General features: G+C 51.1%; 1 protein-coding gene across 1 annotated transcript; it reads left to right on the top strand.

Annotated features, from left to right (window-relative positions):
- Positions 1-2,040: 2,040 nt before the first annotated feature.
- IL12RB1 (interleukin 12 receptor subunit beta 1) lies at positions 2,041-20,714 on the top strand. Its single transcript, XM_060006672.1, has 16 exons — positions 2,041-2,283; positions 3,214-3,276; positions 4,195-4,312; positions 4,730-4,899; positions 6,796-6,935; positions 9,532-9,565; positions 10,040-10,162; positions 10,914-10,996; positions 11,841-12,078; positions 14,660-14,827; positions 15,518-15,655; positions 16,017-16,172; positions 17,549-17,683; positions 18,595-18,700; positions 19,017-19,098; positions 19,842-20,714. The coding sequence occupies exons 1-16, from the start codon at positions 2,136-2,138 to the stop codon at positions 20,205-20,207; spliced, it is 2,268 nt and encodes a 755-aa protein (XP_059862655.1). The 5' UTR covers positions 2,041-2,135; the 3' UTR covers positions 20,208-20,714.
- Positions 20,715-23,342: the final 2,628 nt, after the last annotated feature.

Here is a 23,342-nt window from a genome sequence, read left to right on the forward strand (position 1 = left end):
GTGAGCTTCCAACTGTGACTTCAAAAAGGGTAGAAACAACACCTGACAAGTGGCTGGAATCCTTCTCACACTCCTGCCGTAGCTCCTTGGGAAAAAGCTCTTGGGAAAAAGCCCAGCCCTTCAGCCCAGCACTCAAGGCCCTGGCCCCCCTTACCATCTTCATCTCTCCCATGGAGCCCCAGACCTGCCACGTTCATCTTGCTGTTCCCCAAATCATGTCCCCCGAACTTTTGCCTCTTCTGTGACCTCTGCCGGGAATGCCCTTTAATTCTACAAAGCCAGTTCAAGACCTCCTTACTCTGGGCAGCCCTCCCTGGTCCCCTGCAGGGCCCCCTTAACCTCTGCCCCTCCCTGCACCCAGCCCCTGACCTCAAGGAGCTGGGGGCGTCTGTGTCCAGCTCTGCCCCACCCCCCTTGATGTTTTTCCAGTGACTGCTCTAACTTTGGGGGGATGGGAAAGAGGTGTGACAAGAGCAGAGGCCACTGCGAGCCCCCAAAGAATGATAAATCATACTGGCTGTCTGGTGGGCAGCAACCCTCTTTTATCCACACTCTAGCCCATTTGCAGATGGGGAAGCTAAGGCCTGGGAGGCCCAAATTTCGAAAGGGGGGTTGGTGGGAGGTAGGGAGTAGCCCTGGGGCATGGGTCTTACTCTGGAAGGTGCAAAGCTCAGCCCTGCTGTGGAGGGTGCCCTGCCTCAGGGTTTGCATCCATGTTTTCACCTCTAGCTGGGACCCTGAGTGGTCTGGGTGTCTCTGGACTCAGTTTCTCCATCTGCAAAATAGGGCATCTGATGTAGGGGTCTCAGGATCATTGAGAGGTGGGCCATGGGTTTACCCCTATCTCCAATGGTCCCTTCTATCTTTATGTTTCTCTCCATTTGTGTCTCTGTCTCTCTCTGTCTCTGACCCTCCCCCAGGCCTCAAACCTACTCCGCCCCCTGGCCTGGCCTGGGCCCTGCTGCCTGTGAAGACTGCTCTGTGCAGGGTCACAGGGTCCCCGTCCCCACTGTGCCAGGCCTGGAACACTGCCTCTTTGTTCTGATGGCTCTGACTTCATGGCCTGCTGGGCGCCTGACCCTGGCCAGCCCAGCTGCCCCTCAGGACTGGCTCTCAGAGAATGGGCTTCCTCCTGGCCTCTTGGGCCTCAGTTTCCCCAGATGCTCTCCCCCAGGAGAGACCCTTACCCTGTTCTTTGCCCACCTGGGCTCCGAGAACATTTTTTTTTAGGTGAAAATCACATAACATAAAATTAACCATTTTAATATATACAGTTCAGTGACATTTAGAATATTCACGATATGGTACAACAATTACCTCTGTCTAGCTCCAAAACATTTTCAGCACCCCAAAATGCAGCCCCATCCCCATGAGTAGTCGCTCCCCATTCCCCTCCCCCAGCCCCTGGCAACCACTAATCTACCTTCTGTCTCTGTGGATTTGCCTGTTCCGGACATTTTATATGCATAGAGTCATACAACATATGGGCTGCTGTGTCTGACTTTTTTCACTCAGCCTGTTGTTTTGGGGGTTCATCCACTTGGTAGCATGAATCAGCTCTTCTCCATGGACATTTTGGGCCTTTGTTGACAGTGCGGAGAGAGGGTCAGAAACTGAGACCACCCCCCTCCCCGCCTCAACCTCTCCACCTCTGGCTGAGAAAAAGACACAGAAAAGACAAAGTTGAGTCTAAAGGAAGCAAGGAGACTCTTCCAGACCTGGAACCCAGGGTGCCCTGAGGCTGGAATTCGGGAAACGGGGAGGTGGACATTTTTGGAAGGCCCAGCCTACAGCAAGCACTTCATAACAATTTACTGGGAGAGTGAACTCTGACGTCTGAAGACCCTGGCCTCCCATTTAGCTCCTAAGTCTCAGAAGTGGACCAGAGAGGGCTGGAGACCTGGCCAAGGGCACAGAGCCCCAGGCCACCCATGGGGCTCTCACCCAGTGTCCAGCTTCAGTCTGGGGCCAGCAGAGAAGACCCCCCGGACCTGGGGCTTGGGTGTGTTTGTGGTCTGAATGAGGCCACCACGCCCGGGCTGACTTCCTGGGTTTCTTTTTCACTTTGACTTGCCCTGGGAGGGGCCACGACACCTAACTTTTTTTTTCCTTTTAGTTTTTCTTGCTAAGCTTTAATGTGTTCCTGGGTGAGGACTGGGTGGCTGGGGTCTCTCCAGCAGCACAGAAGCTCGTCCGGGATTGCCACCCTCTTCGAGGACCTAATGGGGCAGGGGGTGACCAGGCTGGTCCCCCTCTTTCTCCTCCTGCTACCCCGGCAGGGCGGTGAGTCCCCTACCCTGGAGTAGTCCCCTATGGCTCTTCTTGCCGGGGCGGGGGGCTGTGTGTGTATATGTGGAGGGCTGTGGACCCGGTTCCCAGGGTTGTTTCTGTGTCTCTGGGCCTCAGTCTTTCCCTCTATCAAATGTGAGCTGGATGATCATGGATGATCATGGATTCTGATGTCATCTCCCCTCCGGTCTTGATTTTGTCTTCTGTGGGGTGGGCTGAAGCTCTGAATCTTTCCCACATCCCAGAGTTTAATGAGAAATAGCTAAGGAAGGGATAAAGACCAAGTATATAATATATATATATATAATATATATATAAAAAAAATAGTGTTATGTACCCAGTGTATGTAATATACATACTCTCTCTCCATCTTGTGGAATCGAATGGGAAGGGACCCAGCCCCCAGCAGATGACTAGGTTTGGACTCTCATCCCAGCTCTGCTGTTCCATGACCTTGGGCAACTTCTTTGTGCCTCAGTTTCCCTCTCTGTAAACTGGAGATCAGCAAGGTTTCAGGGCTTATAGAGTTCAGGCAGGGCTGGAGACCAGCAAAAGGGAGAGGTACAGGGGACCCTGGATTGCTTTAGAGGAGCGGCTCGAGAGCTGGATGGGTGGGTGGATGGATGGATGGGTGAATGTATGGATAGATGAGTGGATGGGTGGATGGATGAATGGATGGATAGGTGAGTGGATGGATGGATGGATGGATGGATGGATGGATGGGTGGGTGGGTGGAGAGATGGATGGCTGAATAGATGAGTGGATGGGTAGATGGATGGATGGATGGATGGATGGATAGAAAGGTGGATGGGTGGGTGGGTGCAAGGATGGGAAAGTGGGCAGGTGCGTGGATGGTCACTGGGCAAGCTCCCCTCCCCTGAAGTGAAAGGCTGAGACTGTCATTTCTCTTCATTGCCTTTGCAGCTGAAGCCTGTGGCACCATGGGGTGCTGTTTTCAGGATCCGCCGTATCCGGATGCAGACTCAGGTCTGGGGCAGTTCCCCATCGTGGGAGGAAGGGGTTGTACTGGGCTCTGACTGACCCATCCCAAGCAGCCACTCCCTCAGCTCCCTCCTGCCCAGCCAAAGACTGGGGTCTCAGTAGCCCCAACCCGACAGCCTGATGGCCTGTCCTCACCAAACTCAGGTGTCCTGGAGCAGTCACCTCTGTAAGCCTCATCTACTCCGTAACAGGGTCGCAGGACTGGTGTCTGTGTCCGTCCTGATTGGTCAGCATGTGGGGCTAAGCAGCTGTTAAACATTTTGAAGTTGCTCCGAGGCAAGCATTGCTGGAACATTCATGCTTGTAACAAAGTCACAAAATCTGCCACTGGGCAAGGCGTTTCATCTATTCTTTTGTTCCAGAAATATTTACCAAGCACGTACTACGTGCAGACACAGTTCTAGACATGAAGGAATCAGCTGCGAGCCCAGCTGTCCTCCTGGGGTCACAGCCTAGTGCAGGAGGTGGACAAGAGGCACACAAATGCATATCTTGCATACAATGACGTGCTAGGAACAAAACAGAGCAGGGTGAGGGATGGAGAAGGAGGGGGCTACTTCAAATAGCCTAGTGCTTGAAGAGGTGACACTGAAGGAGAAATTGGAATGTCAAGATCTGGGCCAAGGACATTTCAGGCAGAGGGCATAGCACATGCAAAGGTCCTGAGGTAGGAGTGAGCCTGGTGTGTTTGAGGACCAGTGAAGTGGCTGAAGTGGCTGGAGGAGGAGGTGCAAGGGAGATGGCAGGAGACAGGCAGGAAGGGCACAGGAAGGTGCTGGAAGTCACAGCGTGTTTAGGCTGAGGTGACACCGGATTGCATAAGTGTCACAAAGATTCCTCTCTGGGGTGTGTCAATTTGGGGACCCCACCCCCCCACACTCTAATCTGTTCTCAAACCTCCAGGCTTAGCTTCGGGCCCCCGGGACCTAAACTGCTACCGGATACTCAGCAACGCTGGTTATGAATGTTCCTGGGAATATGAGGGCCCCGCAGCTGGGGTCAGCCACTTCCTGAGATGCTGGTGAGGATCCTGCCTTTGCTCCTGACCCCCTGCCTCTACTCTCAGATGTATGAGCTCGGCAGTGTCTTTGCCTCTTCCTGGGCCTCAGTTTCTCATGTCAGAAGGGAGGGCTGGGGATCTGTGTTGTGGGGTCAGCATGGGTGGGCATACAGTTTGGGCGGCAATCAGGATCCCTGTGGTCCTTCCTTCATCCTCACCCTGTGACTTATTCATCCATCTATTCATTTCTTCCCTCTCTCTGTGGCAGCCCATGTTAGGAGATTCTGGGATCCTCCAAACCCCTTAGTCCTAGTTGATCCCTAAGAAAACCCCAGGCTGGGGAGCGGCGGTGAAAGGGGAAGAAAAGGATTCTGGGATGTGATGCACATCATCTGCTGTGGCCGCTGAGACTCAGTACCGATACCCTCCTTCCCGCAGCCTCAAGCCCGGGCGCTGTTGCTACTTTGCCGCAGGCTCAGCCACCAAGCTGCAGTTCTCCGACCAGGATGGCATATCCGTGCTCCACGCTGTCACTCTCTGGGTGGAATCCCGGGCTGCCAACTGGACAGAGAAGTCCCCCAACATTACCCTGAACCTCTACAGCTCAGGTCAGCACCCTGTTCTCTTCCTCTCCACTACCACTTCCTCACCCAGAGAAGCCTCTGGTCCCCAAGCCTAGACCTGAGGGAATTCTGGGTCCCTGGCAAGGGGCTGGATACTGCCAGCTGTTTTTACGTCCAACTCTGTCATGTAACCTGGCAGTCTTTCATGGTCCCCTAACGGATCCCCTACTGATGAACATGTAGGTAGCTTCCGGTTTCTCCTTGATACTGTAATGTGGCCAAGACCCTATTGGGTCTTATAATTTGTTTTTTTTTTGCTGCATTGGGTCATCATTGCTATGCGCGGGCTTCCTCTAGTTGCAGAGCGTGGGGGCTACTCTTCGTTGCGATGCTCTGGCTGCTCACTGCGGTGGCTTCTCTTTTTGCGGAGCACGGGCTCTAGGTGTGCAGGCTTGAGTAGTTGCAGCACACGGGCTGAGTAGTTGTGGCGCACGGGCTTAGTTGCTCTGCGGCATGTGGGATCTTCCCGGGCCAGGGACTGGACCCGTGTCCCCTGCATTGGCAGGCGGATTCTTAACCACTGCGTCACCAGGGAAGTCCCCCGTGTTCGGTCTTTAAAATCTGTTTTCACGAATCAATAATATATACTTAGTTTATACTCGTTGAACTGCTACTGTGTGCCATGCTCAGTCACAGGGGACATGGGCAAGGCCAATGGAGGTCACAGCACAGGGCTGGGACAAGGGTGAGATGAATGAGGCACCCTCCTTGGCCACAAGATGTTATGGGGGTGCCAAAAAACCTCAGTAGTCATTATAAACCATAGCATGATGCAACTTTTCTTTTTTAATATTTATTTGGCTGTGCCGTTCTTAGTTGTGGCACGCAGGATCTTTGTTGCCACATGAGGGTTCTTTGTTGAAGCATGCGGGATCTTTTAGTTGCAGCATGCGTGTGGGATCTAGTTCCCTGATCAGGGATCGAACCCAGGTCCCCTGCATTGGGAGTGCGAAGTATTGACCCATGGACCACCAGGGAAGTCCCATGATGCAACGTTTAAAAAAAATTAATATTAATGCAAAAAAAAAAGCCATGACAAATCAAATATCAAATTTTTTTTTTCGGCCACACTGCACAGCACGCAGGATCTTATTTCCCCGACCAGGGATCGAACCCACACCCCCTGTAGTGGAAGTGCAGAACCCTAACCACTGGACCACCAGGGAATTCCCCAGAACTTCAAATAAAGACAGGATCTGACCCTGTATTTGTACAACCTTGCCTCCCTCTCCTCACCCTAATCTCAACCCTGTCCCTGCCTTCATGGAGCCCAGATTCATGTAGGGTGATGGACAAGGCATGATCGTTACACATGATGAGATACTGCTGGGAGGTCAGGGAGGGCTCCAGCTCAAGGATGAAAAAGATCCAGTAGGAATAAAGATGGGGAAGTGTGGATACAGCAAAACAGAGGATACGGCAAGTGCAAAGGCCCTGAGCTAGAATCAGGCACACTATGACCGAGATGCAGAAAGCATGATAGATGTCTCTCCTCAGGCCAGGCTCCTTGAAGTGGGCTTAAAAAGTTAGTAAGATTTCCCTAATAGTCCTTCAGAAAAAAATAGAATCAGTTAATTACCCTCTCATCAGCAATTTACAGAAGTGCCTGTCTCACCACAGCCTTGCCAGCAATGAGTATTAATATTTTAAAGATACCTTTACTAATAGGATCCTGTGTATAAGTCTTAACTCTTTGACCCCAGGCTTAGATAGAACCCCAGGCTTAGATGGGACCTGTAGAGGTGCCCCTGATTCAAATTTGGGGAGCTTGGTGGTTTACTATGGGCCAGGAGGATCATGGGAAGATTTTCCAGAGTTTTCAGGACCAACAGCTCACACACATGCCGGCTTCCCCTTCCCAACCCCCAACTCTGCTTCCAGTTAAATACGACCCTCCCCCAGGAAACATCAAGGTGTCCAGGTCAGCGGGGCAGCTGCTCATGGAGTGGGAGACCCCAGCCCACCAGGATGGTGCTGAGGTACAGTTCCGGCACCGGACACCTGGCAGCCCATGGAAGTGGGTGAGTTTATTCCCCAGATCAGGGGTTTGCACAGGCACAGGCCACCCTCACACCTCTCCCATCAGTTTTGCAATCTCTGTATCTATCACCCTTCCCACGGGGCCTCCACTCTTGCCCCATGTTTAGCCTCTGGGTCTCTCTGACATGAAGATCTGATTGTGATCTCCCTTGCTCACACACCCTCCATGGCTCCCCACTACTCTCAGTAAGTCATCCTTATCTTCAGCTGGCCCTAGTTCCCCTCACTTGCCTCATGCTTCCTCTGGCCCCTTTTTGAATGGCCATCATTCTTTGCCTATGCCCTGGATTCCCAGCCTCTTTGCCTTGGTATATGCAGTTCCTTCCACCTGCATGCCCTCCTCTGTATCTGAGCACATGTGAATCCAACCCACCTTCAGGGTCCAGCTCAAGGGCTGCCTCTTCCAGGAAACTACCTTTCCACCATTCCTCCCTCCCTCCCTCCTTTCTTTTTTTCTGTTTTTTTTTTTAAGCCGTGCTGTGTGGCATGTGGGGTCTTACTTCCCCGACCAGGGACTGAACCCCTGCCCACTGCATTGGGAGCACAGAGTCTTAACTGGACTGCCAGGGAAGTCCCTCCTTTTTTAAATTCAGATGTAACTGACATACAAAATCATATTAGTTTCAAGTGTACAACATGATTTGTTATTTGTATACATTGTGAAATCATCACCACAATAAGTCTGTTTAACCTCCGTCACCACACAGGCATGTTCCAGATTTTGCTTCTTGTAATGAGAACTTTTAAGATCTACTCTCTTAGCAACTTTCGGACAATACAGTTCAGTACTGTTAACTATAGTCACCATGCTGTACATTACATCCCCAGGACTTATTTATTTTATATTGATAACTTTGTACCTTTTGACCACCTTCACCCGTTTCGCCCACACACTACCCCTCACCTCAGGCAACCACTACTCTGTTCTCTGTATCTATCAGTTTGGTTTTTTGTTTGTTTTAAATTCACTTGTAAGTGAGATCATACAGTATTTGTCTTTCTCTGTCAGACTTATTTCACTCAACATAATGCCGTCAAGGACTATCCATGTTGCAAATGGCAGAATTTCCTTTTTTATGGCTAAATAATATTCCATTGATACATGTACCACATTTTCTTTATCCATTCATCCATCGATGGACACTAAGATTGCTTTCACATCTTGGCTGCTGTAAATAATGCTGCAGTGAACATGAAGGTGCGTGTATCTTTTCCAATTAGTGTTTTGCTTTTCTTTGGATAAATACTCAGAATTGGTATTGCTGGATGATATGGTAGCTCTATTTTTAATATTTTGAGGAACTTGCACTCGGTTTTCCGTAGTGGCTGCTGCAATTTACATCCCCACCAACAGTACACAGGGTTCCTTTTTCTCCACATCCTCGCCAACCATTGTTATCTCTTGTCTTTTTGATGATAACCATTCTGACAGGTGTGAGGTGGTATCTCGTTGTGGTTTTGATCTGCATTTCCCTGATGATGAGTGATGTTGAACACATCTTCATGTACCTGTTGGCCATCTGTATGTCTTCTTTGGACCTTCATTCATGCTTCAGCCACTCTATTCTCCCCTCTGTCCCCTGCAAGCAGGGCAAGCCTAGGCTTGCAAGAAACCTCAGCCCTGACCAAGTCCCCAAGGAGTCCCTGGTTTGGGAGAGACAGAGAACACCCACACAGCTTCTGAATTGTGGTGTCTCCCCCTCCCTCAGCCTGGGAACATCTTGAGTCCAGGGAGTTGCCTCAGTTTGGGCCCCATCTTCCCTCCAAATGTTGTGCCCCTCCCTGAGCCTCAGTTTTCCCATCAAGTGAATGGGTTCGGATCAGTCAGAGGCAGGTGACATGGGACTCCTGTTGGGGAGGGGCAGCTCTTTGCTTTTTATCTCCAGCCCCCTAACACACTCTGCAGTGGACCCTCTCAGGCCCCCTTTGCAGATGAGGAAACTGAGGCTCAGGATGTCCAGGGACCTCTCAGCATCAGCCGGGGAGTGTGGGGCTAGCTGGGTCCTAAACTTGCCTCTCCTCATCCACGACACCACAAACAGATAGGTTTTGTCTCTTAAAATATTTTTTTAGGAAATTATAAAAATATAATTTTGCCTCCTAAAATAATTATTTTATTTTATTTTTTAATTTTTGGCCTCGACGCATGGCTTGTGGGATCTTAGTTCTCTGACCAGGGATTGAACTCGGGCCCCGGAAGTGAACGTGCCTAACCACTGGACTGCCAGGAAATTCCCCCAAATAATGCTTTTAAAAAAAAAAACAAACTTTTTTATTTTGGAATAATCTTAGATTTTCAGAAAAGTTACAAAGAAGTACATAGAGCCTTCACCCAGCGTCCCCACAGGTTAATGGCTTTCGTTCCCAAGTCTGTCTGTCACTGGTCTCTCGCTATGAACTAAACTCCAGAGTTTATTTGGATTATCACCCACTTTTCCAAGAATGTCCTCTTTCTGTTCTCAGATCCAATCCAGGGTTCCATGTTACATTTAGCAGAGTAATTGTTGAAAATTTCAAAAAAGCTAGAATGTTCAACATCCAAATGTAAAACAATGTATAAATATGGTCTTGTTTTAGGGCGACTGTGGACATCAGGATGATGCTGGCTTCGGTGAGAATAATAGTGACCATGACAGCGGTAGCAAGTTAGCATTAATTAGGCACCCACTGTGTGCTAGACCCAGTGCTAAATTCTCTGTAGGCTTGTTTGCGCCTCCCTGTAGTTCAGTATTGGATTATTCCCATTTCACAGGTGAGGAAACAAAGGCTTGGGCTTGTGAAGCCTTTGGTCAAGTTCACATCCCTAGTAGGTGGCCTTGCCGAGACTTGAACTCCAGACAGTAGAAGAAGTGGGTGATCCTTGAGGCCCCAAGAGCGCAGGACCTGGCCTATTCTGGCTGTGTCCTCAGGGTCTGGCACATGATTAGCTCTCAATCAGTGCTTGTACACAGCTGGCACTCAATAAGTGCATGTGCACAGTTGGAGCTTAATATGTGCACGATGGCTAAGTGACCAGTGCCAAGCCCTGGGTGCTCCTGGCTTTGGGACAGCCCCTTTGCTTGATGTTTGATCTGCTTCTTCCCAGAGTCATGCCTCTGCCCCTTGGAGATGGACACGGCCCAGGAATTCCAGCTGCGGCGACGGCTGAGGCCGGGGGTCTCCGGAGGTCCCTGGAGCAGCTGGAGCAGCCCTGTGTGCATCCCCCCTGGTGAGAGCACCCTGGACCCCAGGAAGGGAGACGGGCATTAGAAAGATGGTAGTAGTATTAGAAATAAGGCGGTGAGCATTAGCGTTAAGGTGATGGATGTTAGAAATAAGGCTGCCGAAGAAATTAGGGAAAATTAGTGCAAGGTGGCAGGGCAGCGGGCAAGTTTCACTTTGTAAAATGTGGCAAATCCATAATAAAAAGAAAACATTTATCAGTCTTTCTCTCCTTCCAATTAGTTTGGTGGGTTTTGTTCTTTGAAAGCCGAACAAGGAGTTGATGGGTGCAAGTGGCTGTGTCGTGAAGGCAGATTTTTCCAAATGACACAGGAAGCTGGAGCCAGGGCAGCTCCAGAGTGGAGACGTGGCCTGAGGTGGGGGTGGGAGGGAGAGATGGGGGGAGTGACTGTCAACATTTGTCCCCCTACCCTTTGAGCTGGAGCTTCCTCCTGCCCACCCAAGTGCGTATCTGCTGGGAAACAACTCTGACGGCTGTTTTCAGATTTTTTTTTAATTGTAGTAAAAAAAGACATAATATAAAATTTGCCATTTTAACCATTTTTAGCCAGTTGCATTAAGTATATTCACACTATCATGGAGTGGATCTCCATGTTTGCAGATTTTGAAAACTACTTAACGACCCATGGAATCTCATTGGAGGGAAGGAAAAGGTCCTGGGTCCCAATCCAGGGTCTGCAGGACGTTGTGAGCAAGGACGTCACCCCCAGTGTCACTGTCTTGCTGTCTCATTGCAGAAAACCCCCCACAGGCCAAGGTGAGGTTCTCGGTGGAGCAGCTCCGCCCGAATGGGAGGAGGAAGGTGACCTTCCATGAGCAGGTAATGGGACCATCGCAGGTCTGTGGGGTGGCCTGAGGACAGAGAGAAGGAGACAAGAGGCTGGAGTGGAAGTGTTTAAAAGGAGGGAGATAAGCCGTGGAGGTGGTAGGGACCGGAAGGACTGTGGGTTGAACTCTGAAGGTAATGGGGAACCATGGAGGGTGTGTGAGCAGAGGAAGGATATGGCTGGACTCAGGTGTTCACAGGCTCCCTCTGGCAGCCATTGGGGGAGCAGAGTTTGGGGGGCTCACGTGAAAGCTGGAAGGCCAGGAAGGGGTTGACTGTGCTGGTCTGGATGGGAGATGATTTTTTTGAAGTCCCCCAAACAGCTCATTAAGTACAGTCGAATGAACCCATTTTCCAGCGGAGGAAACTGAGGCGCAGAGGGGAAATCCCCTGCCTGAGTCAGGGCAAACTCACCATACATTTCAACCCCTGGCTTCACCATAATTGATTCCGCCAGGTCCCCAATGGGCTGGCACGATAAAGCTGTAGTGAAGCTCCTTCTCGTCCTAGGTTTCCTATAATTTGAATTTCTTTACTTAGGAAAAATGTCCAGGCTCGAAGTAACTGGGTCCAAAGACAGAAACATTTTTTTTCTCTGGTTTTCAGTGGGTTTTGCCAAATTATTCCCCCCTCCCCCTAAACCAATGAGCAGTGGATGTGTCAGTTTCCCAGCAGCCTTGCCAGCACTGAGGTTTACTATTTTTTAAAAAATTTTCATACATGTCATCAGCTGTGGCCCGTGGATGAGCCTGTGCTCGTGGGCAGCATCCTGATGTCAACCCACGGGGACGACGTGCATGTTCAGGTCCCCACAAACCATCTCTCACACTCACAACAGCTGCCCCAGCTGGAGCTTCCAGAAGGCTGCCTCGGGCCCGACTCAGGCATGGAGGTGACCTACCATGTCCACCTGCATATGCTGTCCTGCCCATGTAAGGCCAAGGCCACGAGGACTCTGCGCCTGCGGAAAAATCTCAGCCTCTCGGGTGCCGCCTATGACCTGGTTGTCTTTTCCCGGAATCGCTTTGGCCTCGGTCCCAACCAGACATGGCACATTCCTGCCTATACCCACTCAGGTGCCTTTGGCTGGGCAGTGGTGGGGCGGGGGGGGGCCTCTTGAAGCTGAGTACGTACTCGAGCCTCAGCTAGACTAGAGTGAAGCGAGCGAGGCACAAAAATGTAATATGGTGTCTAATTTAGGAGCGTGTAAAGTAAGTATTCAAAATGCATAGCATTAAAAAATGCATAACGCTATAGTGTAATAGTTAAAAAATTTCTCACTGGCAAACTGTGGCCCAGGCCAAACACTTATTTTTGTAACTAAAGTTTTATTGGGACCAGGGCCAAGATCAGGATGTGGCAAGCAAGGCAGGGTCATGCAAATACAGGGTTGATCCTGTCTTTATTTAAAATCTAGACATTTTGCTCATTTTATATACATGTATACATATATTAAATATATACATATATTTATACACAATGAAAAAATCAATGGCGATGATGTGGATAAAAGGGAACCTTCATACACTGTTGGCAGGAATGTAAATTGGTGCAGCCACTATGGAAAACAGTATGGAGATTCCTCAGAAAATTAAGACTAGAACTACCATATGATCCAGCAATTCCACTTCTGGGTATTTATCCAAAGAAAAAGAAAACATAATTGGAAAAGATATATGCACCCTTATGTTCATTGCAGCATTATTCACAATAGCCAAGATATGGAAACAACCTAAGTGCCCATCAATGGATGAATGGACAAAAAAGATGTGGTGCATGTATACAACGGAATACTACTCAGCCATGAAAAAGAATGAAATGTTGCCATTTGTGACAACATGCGTGGACCTTGAGGATATTATGCTTAGTGAAACAATTCAGCTGGAGAAAGACAAATACCCTATGATTTCACTCAGATGTGGAATATAAAAACCAACCAACCAGCCAACCAACCAACCAAACAAACAAACAACTGACTGACTAAATAGATGGAGAAACCAAAACTAATACCTAGATATAGAGAACAGATTAGTGGTTACCAGAGGGGAAGAGGCAAGGGGAGGGGAGGGGTAAAGGGGATCAACTGTATGGTGACAGATGGAAACTAAATTTTTCATGTTGAGCACACAGTAGGGTATTCAGAAGTCAAAATATAATATTGTGCACATGAAACATTTTTATTATTATAATATTATAAACCAGTGTTACCTCAAAAAAAAAATCTAAAATTTAAAAATTAAGGTTTCTATGTATGTATGTAAACGTATGTATTTTATTGAGGTAAAGTTCACATATCAACATGAACCATTTTAACAAGTACAATTTGATGCCCTAATTACATTCACAACGTTGTGCAATCATCACCTCTGTCTAGTTCCAGAACCTTTTCATCATGCCCAAAAGGAGACCCCCTCCCCCTTAGCAGTCACTCCCCCTCCCCCTCCCCCAGCCCCTGACAGTCACCAATCTGCTTTCTGTCTCTGTGGATTTGCCTGCTCTGGACATTTCATAGAATTAATCATCTACTATGTGACCTTCTGTGTCTGGCTTCTTTCACAGCCTGATGTCTTCAAGATTCATCCACATTGTAGCAGGCATCAGTGCTTCATTCCTTTTCATGGCTGAGTAATATTCCACTGTGTGAATGGGCCACATTTTGTTTATCTGTTTTTCCACTGACGGACATTTGAGCTGTTTCCATTGTTTTGGCAACTGTGAATAGTACTCAGTACATATTTTTAGGTTCGTTTTGATTTTTTAAAAAATATTGCATTAGCAGAGTGTTGATCTCGGTGATTGAGTTCTTTGGCGCCTCCTTAATGTCATGCCCTGCTCACTTCACCTTAGTCCTGAGCCTGCTGAGCACCCAGCTGGGCTGTTAGGATGATGCCCATTTCAGAGATGAGATGACCGAGGCTCAGACAGATGAAGCCACTTGCCAGGGTGACACAGCAGCAAGTCTGTCAGCTCCTGGTCTGCTTTGGGCCATGGCCTCGCTATGTGACCTTGCGCTGGTGGCTCTCCGGCTTCGAGCCTCAGGTTTTATATCATTGGGATAATCATCGTCCCACTTTGTGGGAAAGTGGCGCCTGTAAAATGCTCGGCACTGGCCTGGCGCATACAGTCGGAACTCAATAAATGATAGCTATTGTCCCTAGAATTGGAAGCAGTACCCACCTCTCAGGTTGGTGCAGGTGACCTTGCTGTAGGGAGTGGAGAGAGGAGCCCAGGGGGCTGAGTGGGTCTGTCCTCGGGGCTCTGAGCTCTGGTCCAGCCGGGAGGCTCCTCCTCCACCACAGCCACCCACCGCTGGGCAAAGTGGGTGGTGGGTGGCCAGGCATCTGCTGGACCAGGAGATGCCCACTAGCCTGACAGGGTAGTAGTGGCAGCCTAGGGAGCACTGACTGTGGGCATCCTGGCAGGGAACCCACAGTTAGGCTGGGGGAGGACTCGATTCATTCAAACAGCCCCTGCTGTCCCCTCTGTGCTCAGCCCCCATCCTGGCAGCCCCCAGCGTAGGGAGACAGAACCAGATACAGACACTCCTGGCCCTGGGGGGTTAGAGCTTGTCAAGAGGGTGGGATGGGGCTATAGGAGCCTTGGGTTGGGGGGAGCATGAGGCAGCTATTCTGATGTGCCTCTCTTGTCTTCTTCCAGAACCAGGGGTTCTGAATATCAGTACCAGAGCCAACAGGACCACCATGCATTGGCCAGCCCAGGCCCAGGGCATGACATACTGCATTGAGTGGCAGCCCCAGGGCCAGGACGAGAGCCTTGCCACCTGCACCCTGACGGCACCCCAGGACCGGGACCCTGATGGAATGGGTACCGTAATATCGGTTGCCCTGCATCCTCCATTAGAGCTCCTGGTCAGCTCAAACCTACAGGCATCATCCTTGTGGGGTGTCTGAGGCCCAGAGAGGTCTTGCCACTTGCGCAAGGTCACACAGAGGTGGGGACAGGCCAAGACAGACCCTTCCACTCATGCAGGTCTGGTGCTTCCTGCTGGGATCCTGGGGTGTCAGGGCTCAGCCCTGGGAAAGTTGCACCCCAGCAGGTAATGAGTTTCACGTCCCAGGGTATTTGTTAAACATTCACCCGTGCCAGGAAAGGTAGCAGCTAGCAAGATGCAGGTGGCAAATTAATGAGGCCTCTGGAGGGAAAGGGAGGGTGCCAAATGGCCCAAGCAGCCTCTCACTCTCTGACGTGGTCTTGGCCGGGGCCCCAGGAAGCCTCAGCCCCAGCCTGGGGAGCTCCCAGCCAGGGGAGACAGAGCTGGATGCAGACACCCCGGCGCCATAGAGTAGGAGCTGTGCTGGAGGGGGTGGGGACAGGTTGGGAAGGGGCGGGGATGGGGTGGCAAGGGGCATGAGGACGGAATCCTGGAGGAGGGGACATTGGTGCAAGGGCTTTAAAGCATGGGTAGGAGTGCTCTAAGAGCTCCTGGCAGATGGCACAGGTGCGGAGGTGGGGACACAATCTATTTACTGGTCTGACCCTTGCTCATCCTTCCAGCAACGCACAGCTTGAGCCAAGCATCTGGGGCAATGCGGCAGAAGGAGTGTTACCGCGTCACTATCTTTGCCTCTGCACACCCGGAGAAGCCCACCTCGTGGTCCACCGTCTTGTCCACCTTCCACTTTGGAGGCAATGGTGAGTAGCCCAAACCTGCAGGGTGGTCTCCCCAGGGGACTCGGCAGTGTCCTTGGGTATCAGGAAGGGGGAATACCATTTAGAGGCACCTACTGCCTATCAGGCCCTGGCCAGAAGCCAGACACATAGAAGTCAGCTCAGTCAACTCTTAAGATACTCCAAGAGGCATTGCACCATTATATAGTAAGAAAACTGAGGCTCAGAGAGGGGAAGTGATGACACCAAGAGTGGTGGAACTGGCAGACACAGCTGACTCTGTGGCCAAGGTTCCCTGGGTCTCTGGACAGTAGCAGGCTGGGCAGGCAGGAAGTACTCAACCAGCACCCTTGGAGCTGACCGTGGTAAAGGATGTCGGTTGCAGCCTCGGAGGCCGGGAGCCCACAACATGTGTCTGTAAAGAAACTCAGCCAGGATTCAGTGTCTGTGGACTGGACACCATCTCTGCTGAGCACCTGCCCCGGCGTCCTGAAGGAGTACGTTGTGCGCTGCCAGGATGAGGCCAGCAACCAAGTATCCGGTACGTGAGGCGGCACAGGCCTGGCTGGGGGAGGAAGGGCTCTGGCCTTGAGTTCTGCCTTGCTGTGTGACCCTGGACACCTCACTGTCCCTCTCTGGGCCTTGGTTTTCACACCCATGGAACAATAGAGTTGGACTCAAGGGTCTTGACTGGCCCTTTAGACGGCAACTCCCATGGAGCAGGGATGACTTTCTCCATTCTACAGATGGGGAAACTGAGGCCTGGGAAGGGATTCACCTGCCCAAAGGTTAAACAAGCTTGGATTTGAGCTCAGTTAGGTGCCCCTTCCTGCCCCATAGGAGGGAAAGAAATGAGGATGTACAAGGCAGGTCTCACCAGGGCTGAAACGTCCTGTCATTTCCCACATTGGGAGCCTCTTCCTCCCCGCTGGGTAACATAGCCTTGCGAGAATACAGCCTCGCCCGTCCATCTCCTGCAGCAACAGGCCAGGCCGCCAAGACCATGAGTTTATATCCTGCCTTCCCTCCTCAAGCCCAGCACAGGGGCGAGAGCGGGGGGGAGGGGGGAGGAGGGGGGAACGGGGGCTGCTCTGACGTCAGACATAGACATTCTGCCATCAGCTTGGTCACCCTCCGTTGTTTAGAGGGGGTAAATGAGGCCAAATGGGAGTCGGTGACTTGTTCACAGTGGCGCAGCTGGAAGCAGCCCATTTGCTGAACACCAGTTTGCCAAAAGTCAAATTGCTGAAGATTTATGCACCAAATGCCCATTTGGCCAAATGTACCAACTTCCCTGAAATTTCTTTGGAAGAATATTCCTCTTGAATATTTACAACGAATATGGATTTAGGGTTCTAGGAATTTTTCTTCTGTACGACAGCCAACAACTGTATTCTCATTTTAAAGAATTTTATGGGGTGCTTTATTTTTTAAAAATCATCCAATTCCACAGACACTTGTTGAGATCCAACTTTGTGCTGAGGTGCTGGGGACACTCGGGGAACAACTTAGACAAAGTTAACCCTGACCTTGTCCCTAAAGATGAGAAAGAGGTGAGGGAGGAAGGCATGTAGTTATCTGGCGAAAGGGTGAACCAGGCCAGGGAAACAGCCAGTGCAAAGGCCCTGAGGTTTGGGATTGAACCTGGTGCCTTTTAGGGAGCTCTGAGGAGAAGGCAGATGTGGCTGGAAAGGAGTGGCCTAGGAGCGAGTGAAGGGCAAATTGGTCAGAATTTGAGAAAAAAACAGCATCATTCACTGAATATTTTGATGAAGAATATTTTCCAAATAAGTTTGATGTGAATGGGTGCATTTAGGGAAGATTATTCAGCAAAATGTCTGTGAGCCCCTACTCCCACCCCCAGGGTGGAGCCAGAGTAAAGGGGGTTTAGGGACACACACTGCCTCCCGCCCACAGAGCTGTCAGTGAATGCCACAGAGACCCAGATCACCCTCCAGGGCCTGCGGGCTGCCACCGCCTACAAGGTGCAGGTTCGAGCAGACACAGCCAAGTGGCGGGGTGCCTGGAGCCAGGCCCTGCGCTTCACCGTCGGTGAGTGAGGGGGTGGGCCCGGGTACTTACCCAGCATGCACTGCCCCATCCCACATGTCAGCAAGCAGTCCCACCCTGACCCTCCATCCTTCCATGGCTCCCCATGCATCCCTCTCAGGAGAAAGTCGCAGGCTGACCTGCTCCCAACTCCTTCACCTCTGCTGCAGCTTCCCCTCATGAACCTTCTCTTACGTTGGCTTTTCCTTGCAGGCTTCTCTGTCTGGAACGTTTGGTCTCCTTGTCAAACTCCTATTCATCCTTCAAAACTCAGCTCAAAAGCTCTCTCCTCCAGGAAGCCTTCCAGGCTTCCTTCTGGGCACCCCCCCCCCGCTGCCCCTCCTACCTGGCCTGATGCCTTGGGAGTGTGTGTGGGTGTCTGTGTGGGCTCTGCCTCCCCCAGCCTTGGAGCTCCTGGGGAAAGGAAGGGAGCAGGGGGGCTATTTATTGAGTGAATGAATGAATATGAATGAATGAGTATCTCATCACAAACATAAGGAGGTGGGCTCCATTGTCTTGGGGTGTGTGGCAATGAGAGATTTGGAGACCAAATGATCCCTGTTCCTGCCACGGTCCCTGCCTGTTGTCCTTGTTGTGAAGTCTGGTCCCAAGAGAACCAGTGAGCCAGACTGGGTGTGCGGTGGGCTGGTCTGGGTCCGGGGGAGCAACCACACGGGCCCTACCTGCAGGCTCTTGGAGCTGCAGTGTCCTGAGCACTTATGGTGTGCCAGGGCTTTATCCTGTAGTCACAGGGCAGGCGGGGTCCCACTTCACAGAGGAGGAAACTGAGGCACAGAGGGATTCACAGTACGCCAGGGTCAGCAGTGAGTTGATGGAGGGCCCGCCCCTCCCACTCCCTCCTCAATGAGAAGCAGGAGGCGGCTCTCCCCCAGCCCAAGCTCTTCTGCTCCCAGAAGTCCAGGTCTCTGAGTTGTCCGATTTGTCCATCTTCCTCGCATCTTTTGGGAGCTTCGTGAGCATCCTTCTCCTGGGAATCTTTGGGTACCTCGGCTTGAACAGGTAACTTGCACCCCTTCCCCCGAGATGATCTGTAATAGTGATAGTAAGAATAGTAATAACTGCTCCCCCCCCAAGTAGGTTTTTATGTCCACTTTCGAGATGAGGAAACTGAGGCCCAGATAGTCAGGCCCAGGCATCCAGCAGTGGCGACAGTGCTGGGATTTCAATCCGGGTCTGTCAGTCTCCCGTACCCCTGACCCCTTGGCCACATCCTCACTCCCCTTATTATAACCTAATGGAGATGAAAAAAAATAAGTCAGAACAATTAAAAAGTAAGAACGAACAGAAGCACTGACCAGTTCTCTTCCTTCCCCAGGGCTGTAAGGCACCTGTGCCCACCCCTGCCCACACCTTGTGGCAGCACTGCCGTTGAGTTCTCTGGCAGCCAGGGGAAGCAGGTAAGGGCCCCCTTTCTAATTCCAGGTCTTGTTTATTGGGTCCATATCTGGACCAGGGCTCTGAAGAGTAATGGCTATGCATTAACTCATTTTACTTTCCCCCAACCCACTGGTGCAAGAACTCCAAAAGCCTGTCCAATTTTATAGACAGGCAAATAGAAACCCAAAGGGGAACCTCGTGTAGGCCATTTACTAGTAGCAGAAACAGAACTGAAGTGAGTTCCACAAAGGAACCTGATGGGAAAAAAAAAAAAAAAATCCAAGGTGGTGGGCTTCAGGCATGGCTGGATCCAGGAACTAGGACTCCATCTCTTTGTGGTGCTATCCTCCCTTCAGGCTTCTATCTCAGGCAGGCTCAGCCTTCCCCCTGTGGAAGCAGGGTATCCATTTTTCCCATTAACTGGAGCAGAATTCTCGGACATCACTGATTGGTCCAGCTTGGGTCATATGCCCATCCCTTAGCCTATCACTAGAACCAGGGGGTAGGAGTGTTCTTATTGGCTGGGCCAGGATCACATGCCAATGGCAAGAGCTGGCGTGGGGCTACTGCCCTGTCCAACCACATCAACTAAGAGAGGAGAAGGGACAATTTTCCAAAGAGAAATGGGGGGTCCTTCCAACTGATCCTTGAATTGGTCTCGGGTTTTAGAGAATTAAGCCAGAAGGGACCTGGTCCACTCCATCCTTGTGTGGATGAGAAATAGGGCCCTGCCCACAGCCTTGACCCCATCGTCCGTCTCCAGGTTTGGCAGTGGAACAGCCCGGCAGACTTCCCAGAGGAGGTGTCCCAGCAAGGGGCCCTGGTGGTGAACATATCCTGGGACAAAGGAGAGCGAACTGACGTGGACACAGCTGGGCTTCTCAAGGAGAAGATGGAGCTGCCTCTGGGTGCCCCTGAGCCAGCCCTGGACACGGAGCTGCCCTTGAAAGACAGGAAATGGGTGCAGGGATGCCCTGAGGCTGGGACTCTGGGGCCTGGCTGGAAGGACAGTCTGGAGGACAGCCCTGCCCAGGCAGCTGGACTCCCGCTGCTCCTGGGAGACCTAAGGCAGACCCCCAAATTCCATTCCCAGGGAGAAACAGAAACATCTGCCTCCCCTTACAGATAGGAAGACCAATGATCGCAATCACGACAGTCGGTTATTAAGTACTTATTGCATACCCCGCCTGTTCTTTCTAGGCACGTGATGCCCTGACTCCCCATAACCGCCTTGAGGTACATGGCTGTCTTATTAACCTATTTCAGTGAGCCTCAGTGAGGCTCAGAGAGGGCGAGTGGCTGGCCTGTGGCCACACAACACAGGCAGGAGTCTAACCCAGGCAGAGTGACTCAGACCCCATCCCCACTGCCCAGGCTCTGGCGTCAGTGCCCCCCACCAACACCCACTCTGTCCAGCACTGGTTGCCACATGTCCTGTGGTGGGAACCCTACAAACCGCCATGAAACGGGAGCTGCTACCCAGGGCCAGGGCCTGGCATCCATGGAGCAAGGCGCTGTTGGCCTGTTGGGGGTGTGTGGGATAGACTGGAGGGGGGCCCAAACGGTCTCAGGCTGATCCCAGGGTCCTGGGCTGGGCATCCTGTCCCAGAAGCACTGGATGGGGAATCTGGGCACAGAGTTCCTGGCTGCATTGCAGGGTCTCCAGGCTTGGAGGATCTAGGTGTGAGGAAAAGAATGGGAGCTCTAAGCATTCTGAGGGGGGCATTGGCACCTCCCTGGCCTCAGACTCCTCCCCTATAAAATGGGGGTGAAAAAGTAAAATAAAATAAAAAATAAAATGGAAACGCGGCTGCTGCTTTCACTGTGGCTCATTACAAAGCCGCCCATCAGTTACGGAGGTACTTGGAGAAGTCGGAGGTGCTGGACACGCTGACCAAGGTATTGGTAGTCTTATATGAAGAACCAGAGAAACCTAATAGTGCTTTGGATTTTTTAAAACATTGCTTAGGAGCTGCTACCCCAGAAAATCTAGAAATAGAGCTGCTTCGCCTAGAATTGGCAGAAATGGAAGAGAAATATGAAGCAATTGTAGAAGAAAATAAAAAACTGAAAACAAAGGAGAAAGTTCAGTAAACTTATGGTGGAGAGGAAGAAAATACCCTACTATAAGCCACAACATCTTTGGGAAGATGTAGATTATTGCATATCAAGTATTTGTGCAGTGCAGTTATGAATGGGATTTAAATTTTAGTTTCCCAGTAATTTTAAAGATTTATATAAAAAGAGTTTTCATTAGGTTTGATTGTATTAAATATTAAAAATCACTGAGTGGTTTAAAAAGATAGGACGGGGACTTCCCTGGTGGCGCAGTGGATAAGAATCCTCCTGCCAATGCAGGAGACACAGGTTCGATCCCTAGTGCGGGAAGATCCCACATGCCCCGGAGCAACTAAGCCCGTGTGCCACAACTACTGAGCCCACGTGCCACAGCTCCTGAAGCCCGCATGCATCAATGAAGACCCAATGCAGCCCAAAATAAATGAAATTAAATCTTAAAATAAAGGACTTTAGGGCTTCCCTGGTGGCGCAGTGGTTGAGAGTCCGCCTGCCGATGCAGGGGACACGGGTTCGTGCCCCGGTCTGGGAAGATCCCACATGCCGCGGAGCGGCTGGGCCCGTGAGCCATGGCCGCTGAGGCTGCGCGTCCGGAGCCTGTGCTCCGCAACGGGAGAGGCCACAACAGTGAGAAGCCCGCGTACAGCAAAAAAAAAAAAAAAGGACTTTAATATAAACTTACTGATTCAGTAATTAAATTGAATGTAACAGTTAACTTGTTTTGTTGTTTAGTTTTTTACCCAATTTAGAAAAAATTCACCTAAACTCCAAAAATTAATTAATTAAATGGGGATGATAATAATGTTGACCTCACAGAGCTGCTGGGGGGGGGGGGGCGGTGTCTGAGACTTAATGAATGAGTATCTTTCCCCTGACTAAAGCCTGAATGTCCTGCTCAAAATCCCCCAATAGGAGCCTGAGAATTAATTTATTCATTCCACACGTTTATTAATCTCTCCCTCTGGGTGCCCCCAGGAGAACCCAATCTGGGGGATCCGGAGCTAGATGATCACTTGGAACTCTGCAAAGTTAGGACTGGGAGGCGGGGGTGGGGGTGGTGGACCAGTCCAAGGGGCAGTGGGGCTGAGACCGCTAGTAACAGGAAGGAGTCTTTGTTGTCCTCCAACCCCGCCCCTCTGCCCAGGGCTCAGGCCGGGACCTGGGGTTCTTCCTTGGTCCTAACACCCAACGCCCCGCAGCAGGACCCGTGCCCCCCAGACACACCTTGAACCTGCCCGCTTCCTGTACCCTTGCCACCCGACCTCCCCTCGTTCTATTTTTTTAAAAATAAATGTATTTATTTATTTATTTTTGGTTGCGTTGGGTCTTCATTGCCGCGCACCGGCTTTCTCTAGTTGGGGCGAGCCGGGGCTACTCTTCGTTGTGATGCGCGGGCTTCTCATTACGGTAGCTTCTCTTTGTTGCGGAGCATGGGCTCTAGGCATGTGGGCTTCAGTCTTTGTGGCACGTGAGCTTCAGTCGTTGTGGCACGTGGGCTCAGTAGTTGTGGCTCGCGGGCTCTAGAGCGCAGGCTCAGTAGTTGTGGCACACGGGCTTAGTTTCTCAGCAGCATGTGGGATCCCGGACCCGGGCTCAAACCTTCGTGCCCCTCACTGGCAGGCGGATTCTTAACCACTGCGCCACCAGGGAAGTCCTCCCCTCATTCTTAAACGAGTTGGCTCTGATTCCCCGCATGGCCACGAGGTGGCAGCAGCGGCACGTGTCTCCCAGGCCCAGTCCGCCCAGCCCCCCTCCCACCTCCCAGGGAGTTTCCAAAACAGACTTTTCCGGTTTTAAACGAGGGCTGGGTGGAGATTAAAACCCAGTACCACTGAATTTTGTGGCAAAAGGAGATGGGACCTCTAGGTGAGGGAGGTCTGGCAGCCAGTAGGGCCGGGAATCGAGAGGTCCAGACCCCTCCTCTTTGGGAGTCTTCTGTTTCCCCATCTATGCATCTAGATGGGGAAACAGAAGACTTGGTCCGAGTGCTCCAGCGACAGCGCTGCTTACTGTTCTGCGAATGTTCCCTCCCTTGGATTTGCCACCTCGCAGCTTTTGCTCAAGTGCCCTCTGCTAGATATGCCTTCCCTTGAGGATCAGCCCTCCTCATTCCTTAGGGCTGGACTCCAGCCTGAGGAAGAGGCCCGGACAGTGGCAGAACCAAGTGGACAGGAGGGAGGGGATGCTG

Source organism: Delphinus delphis, chromosome 3 (genome assembly GCF_949987515.2).
Source record: "Delphinus delphis chromosome 3, mDelDel1.2, whole genome shotgun sequence".
Classification (NCBI taxonomy): Eukaryota; Metazoa; Chordata; class Mammalia; order Artiodactyla; family Delphinidae; genus Delphinus; species Delphinus delphis.

Bases quoted from the DNA above. Each gene is read 5' to 3' on its own strand.
- IL12RB1 (XM_060006672.1), top strand. From the start codon at position 2,136: ATGTGTTCCTGGGTGAGGACTGGGTGGCTGGGGTCTCTCCAGCAGCAC. The intron at 3,277-4,194 runs GTCTGGGGCAGT...TCAAACCTCCAG, and splicing joins GTATCCGGATGCAGACTCAG to GCTTAGCTTCGGGCCCCCGG. The intron at 12,079-14,659 runs GTGCCTTTGGCT...GTCTTCTTCCAG, and splicing joins TCCTGCCTATACCCACTCAG to AACCAGGGGTTCTGAATATC.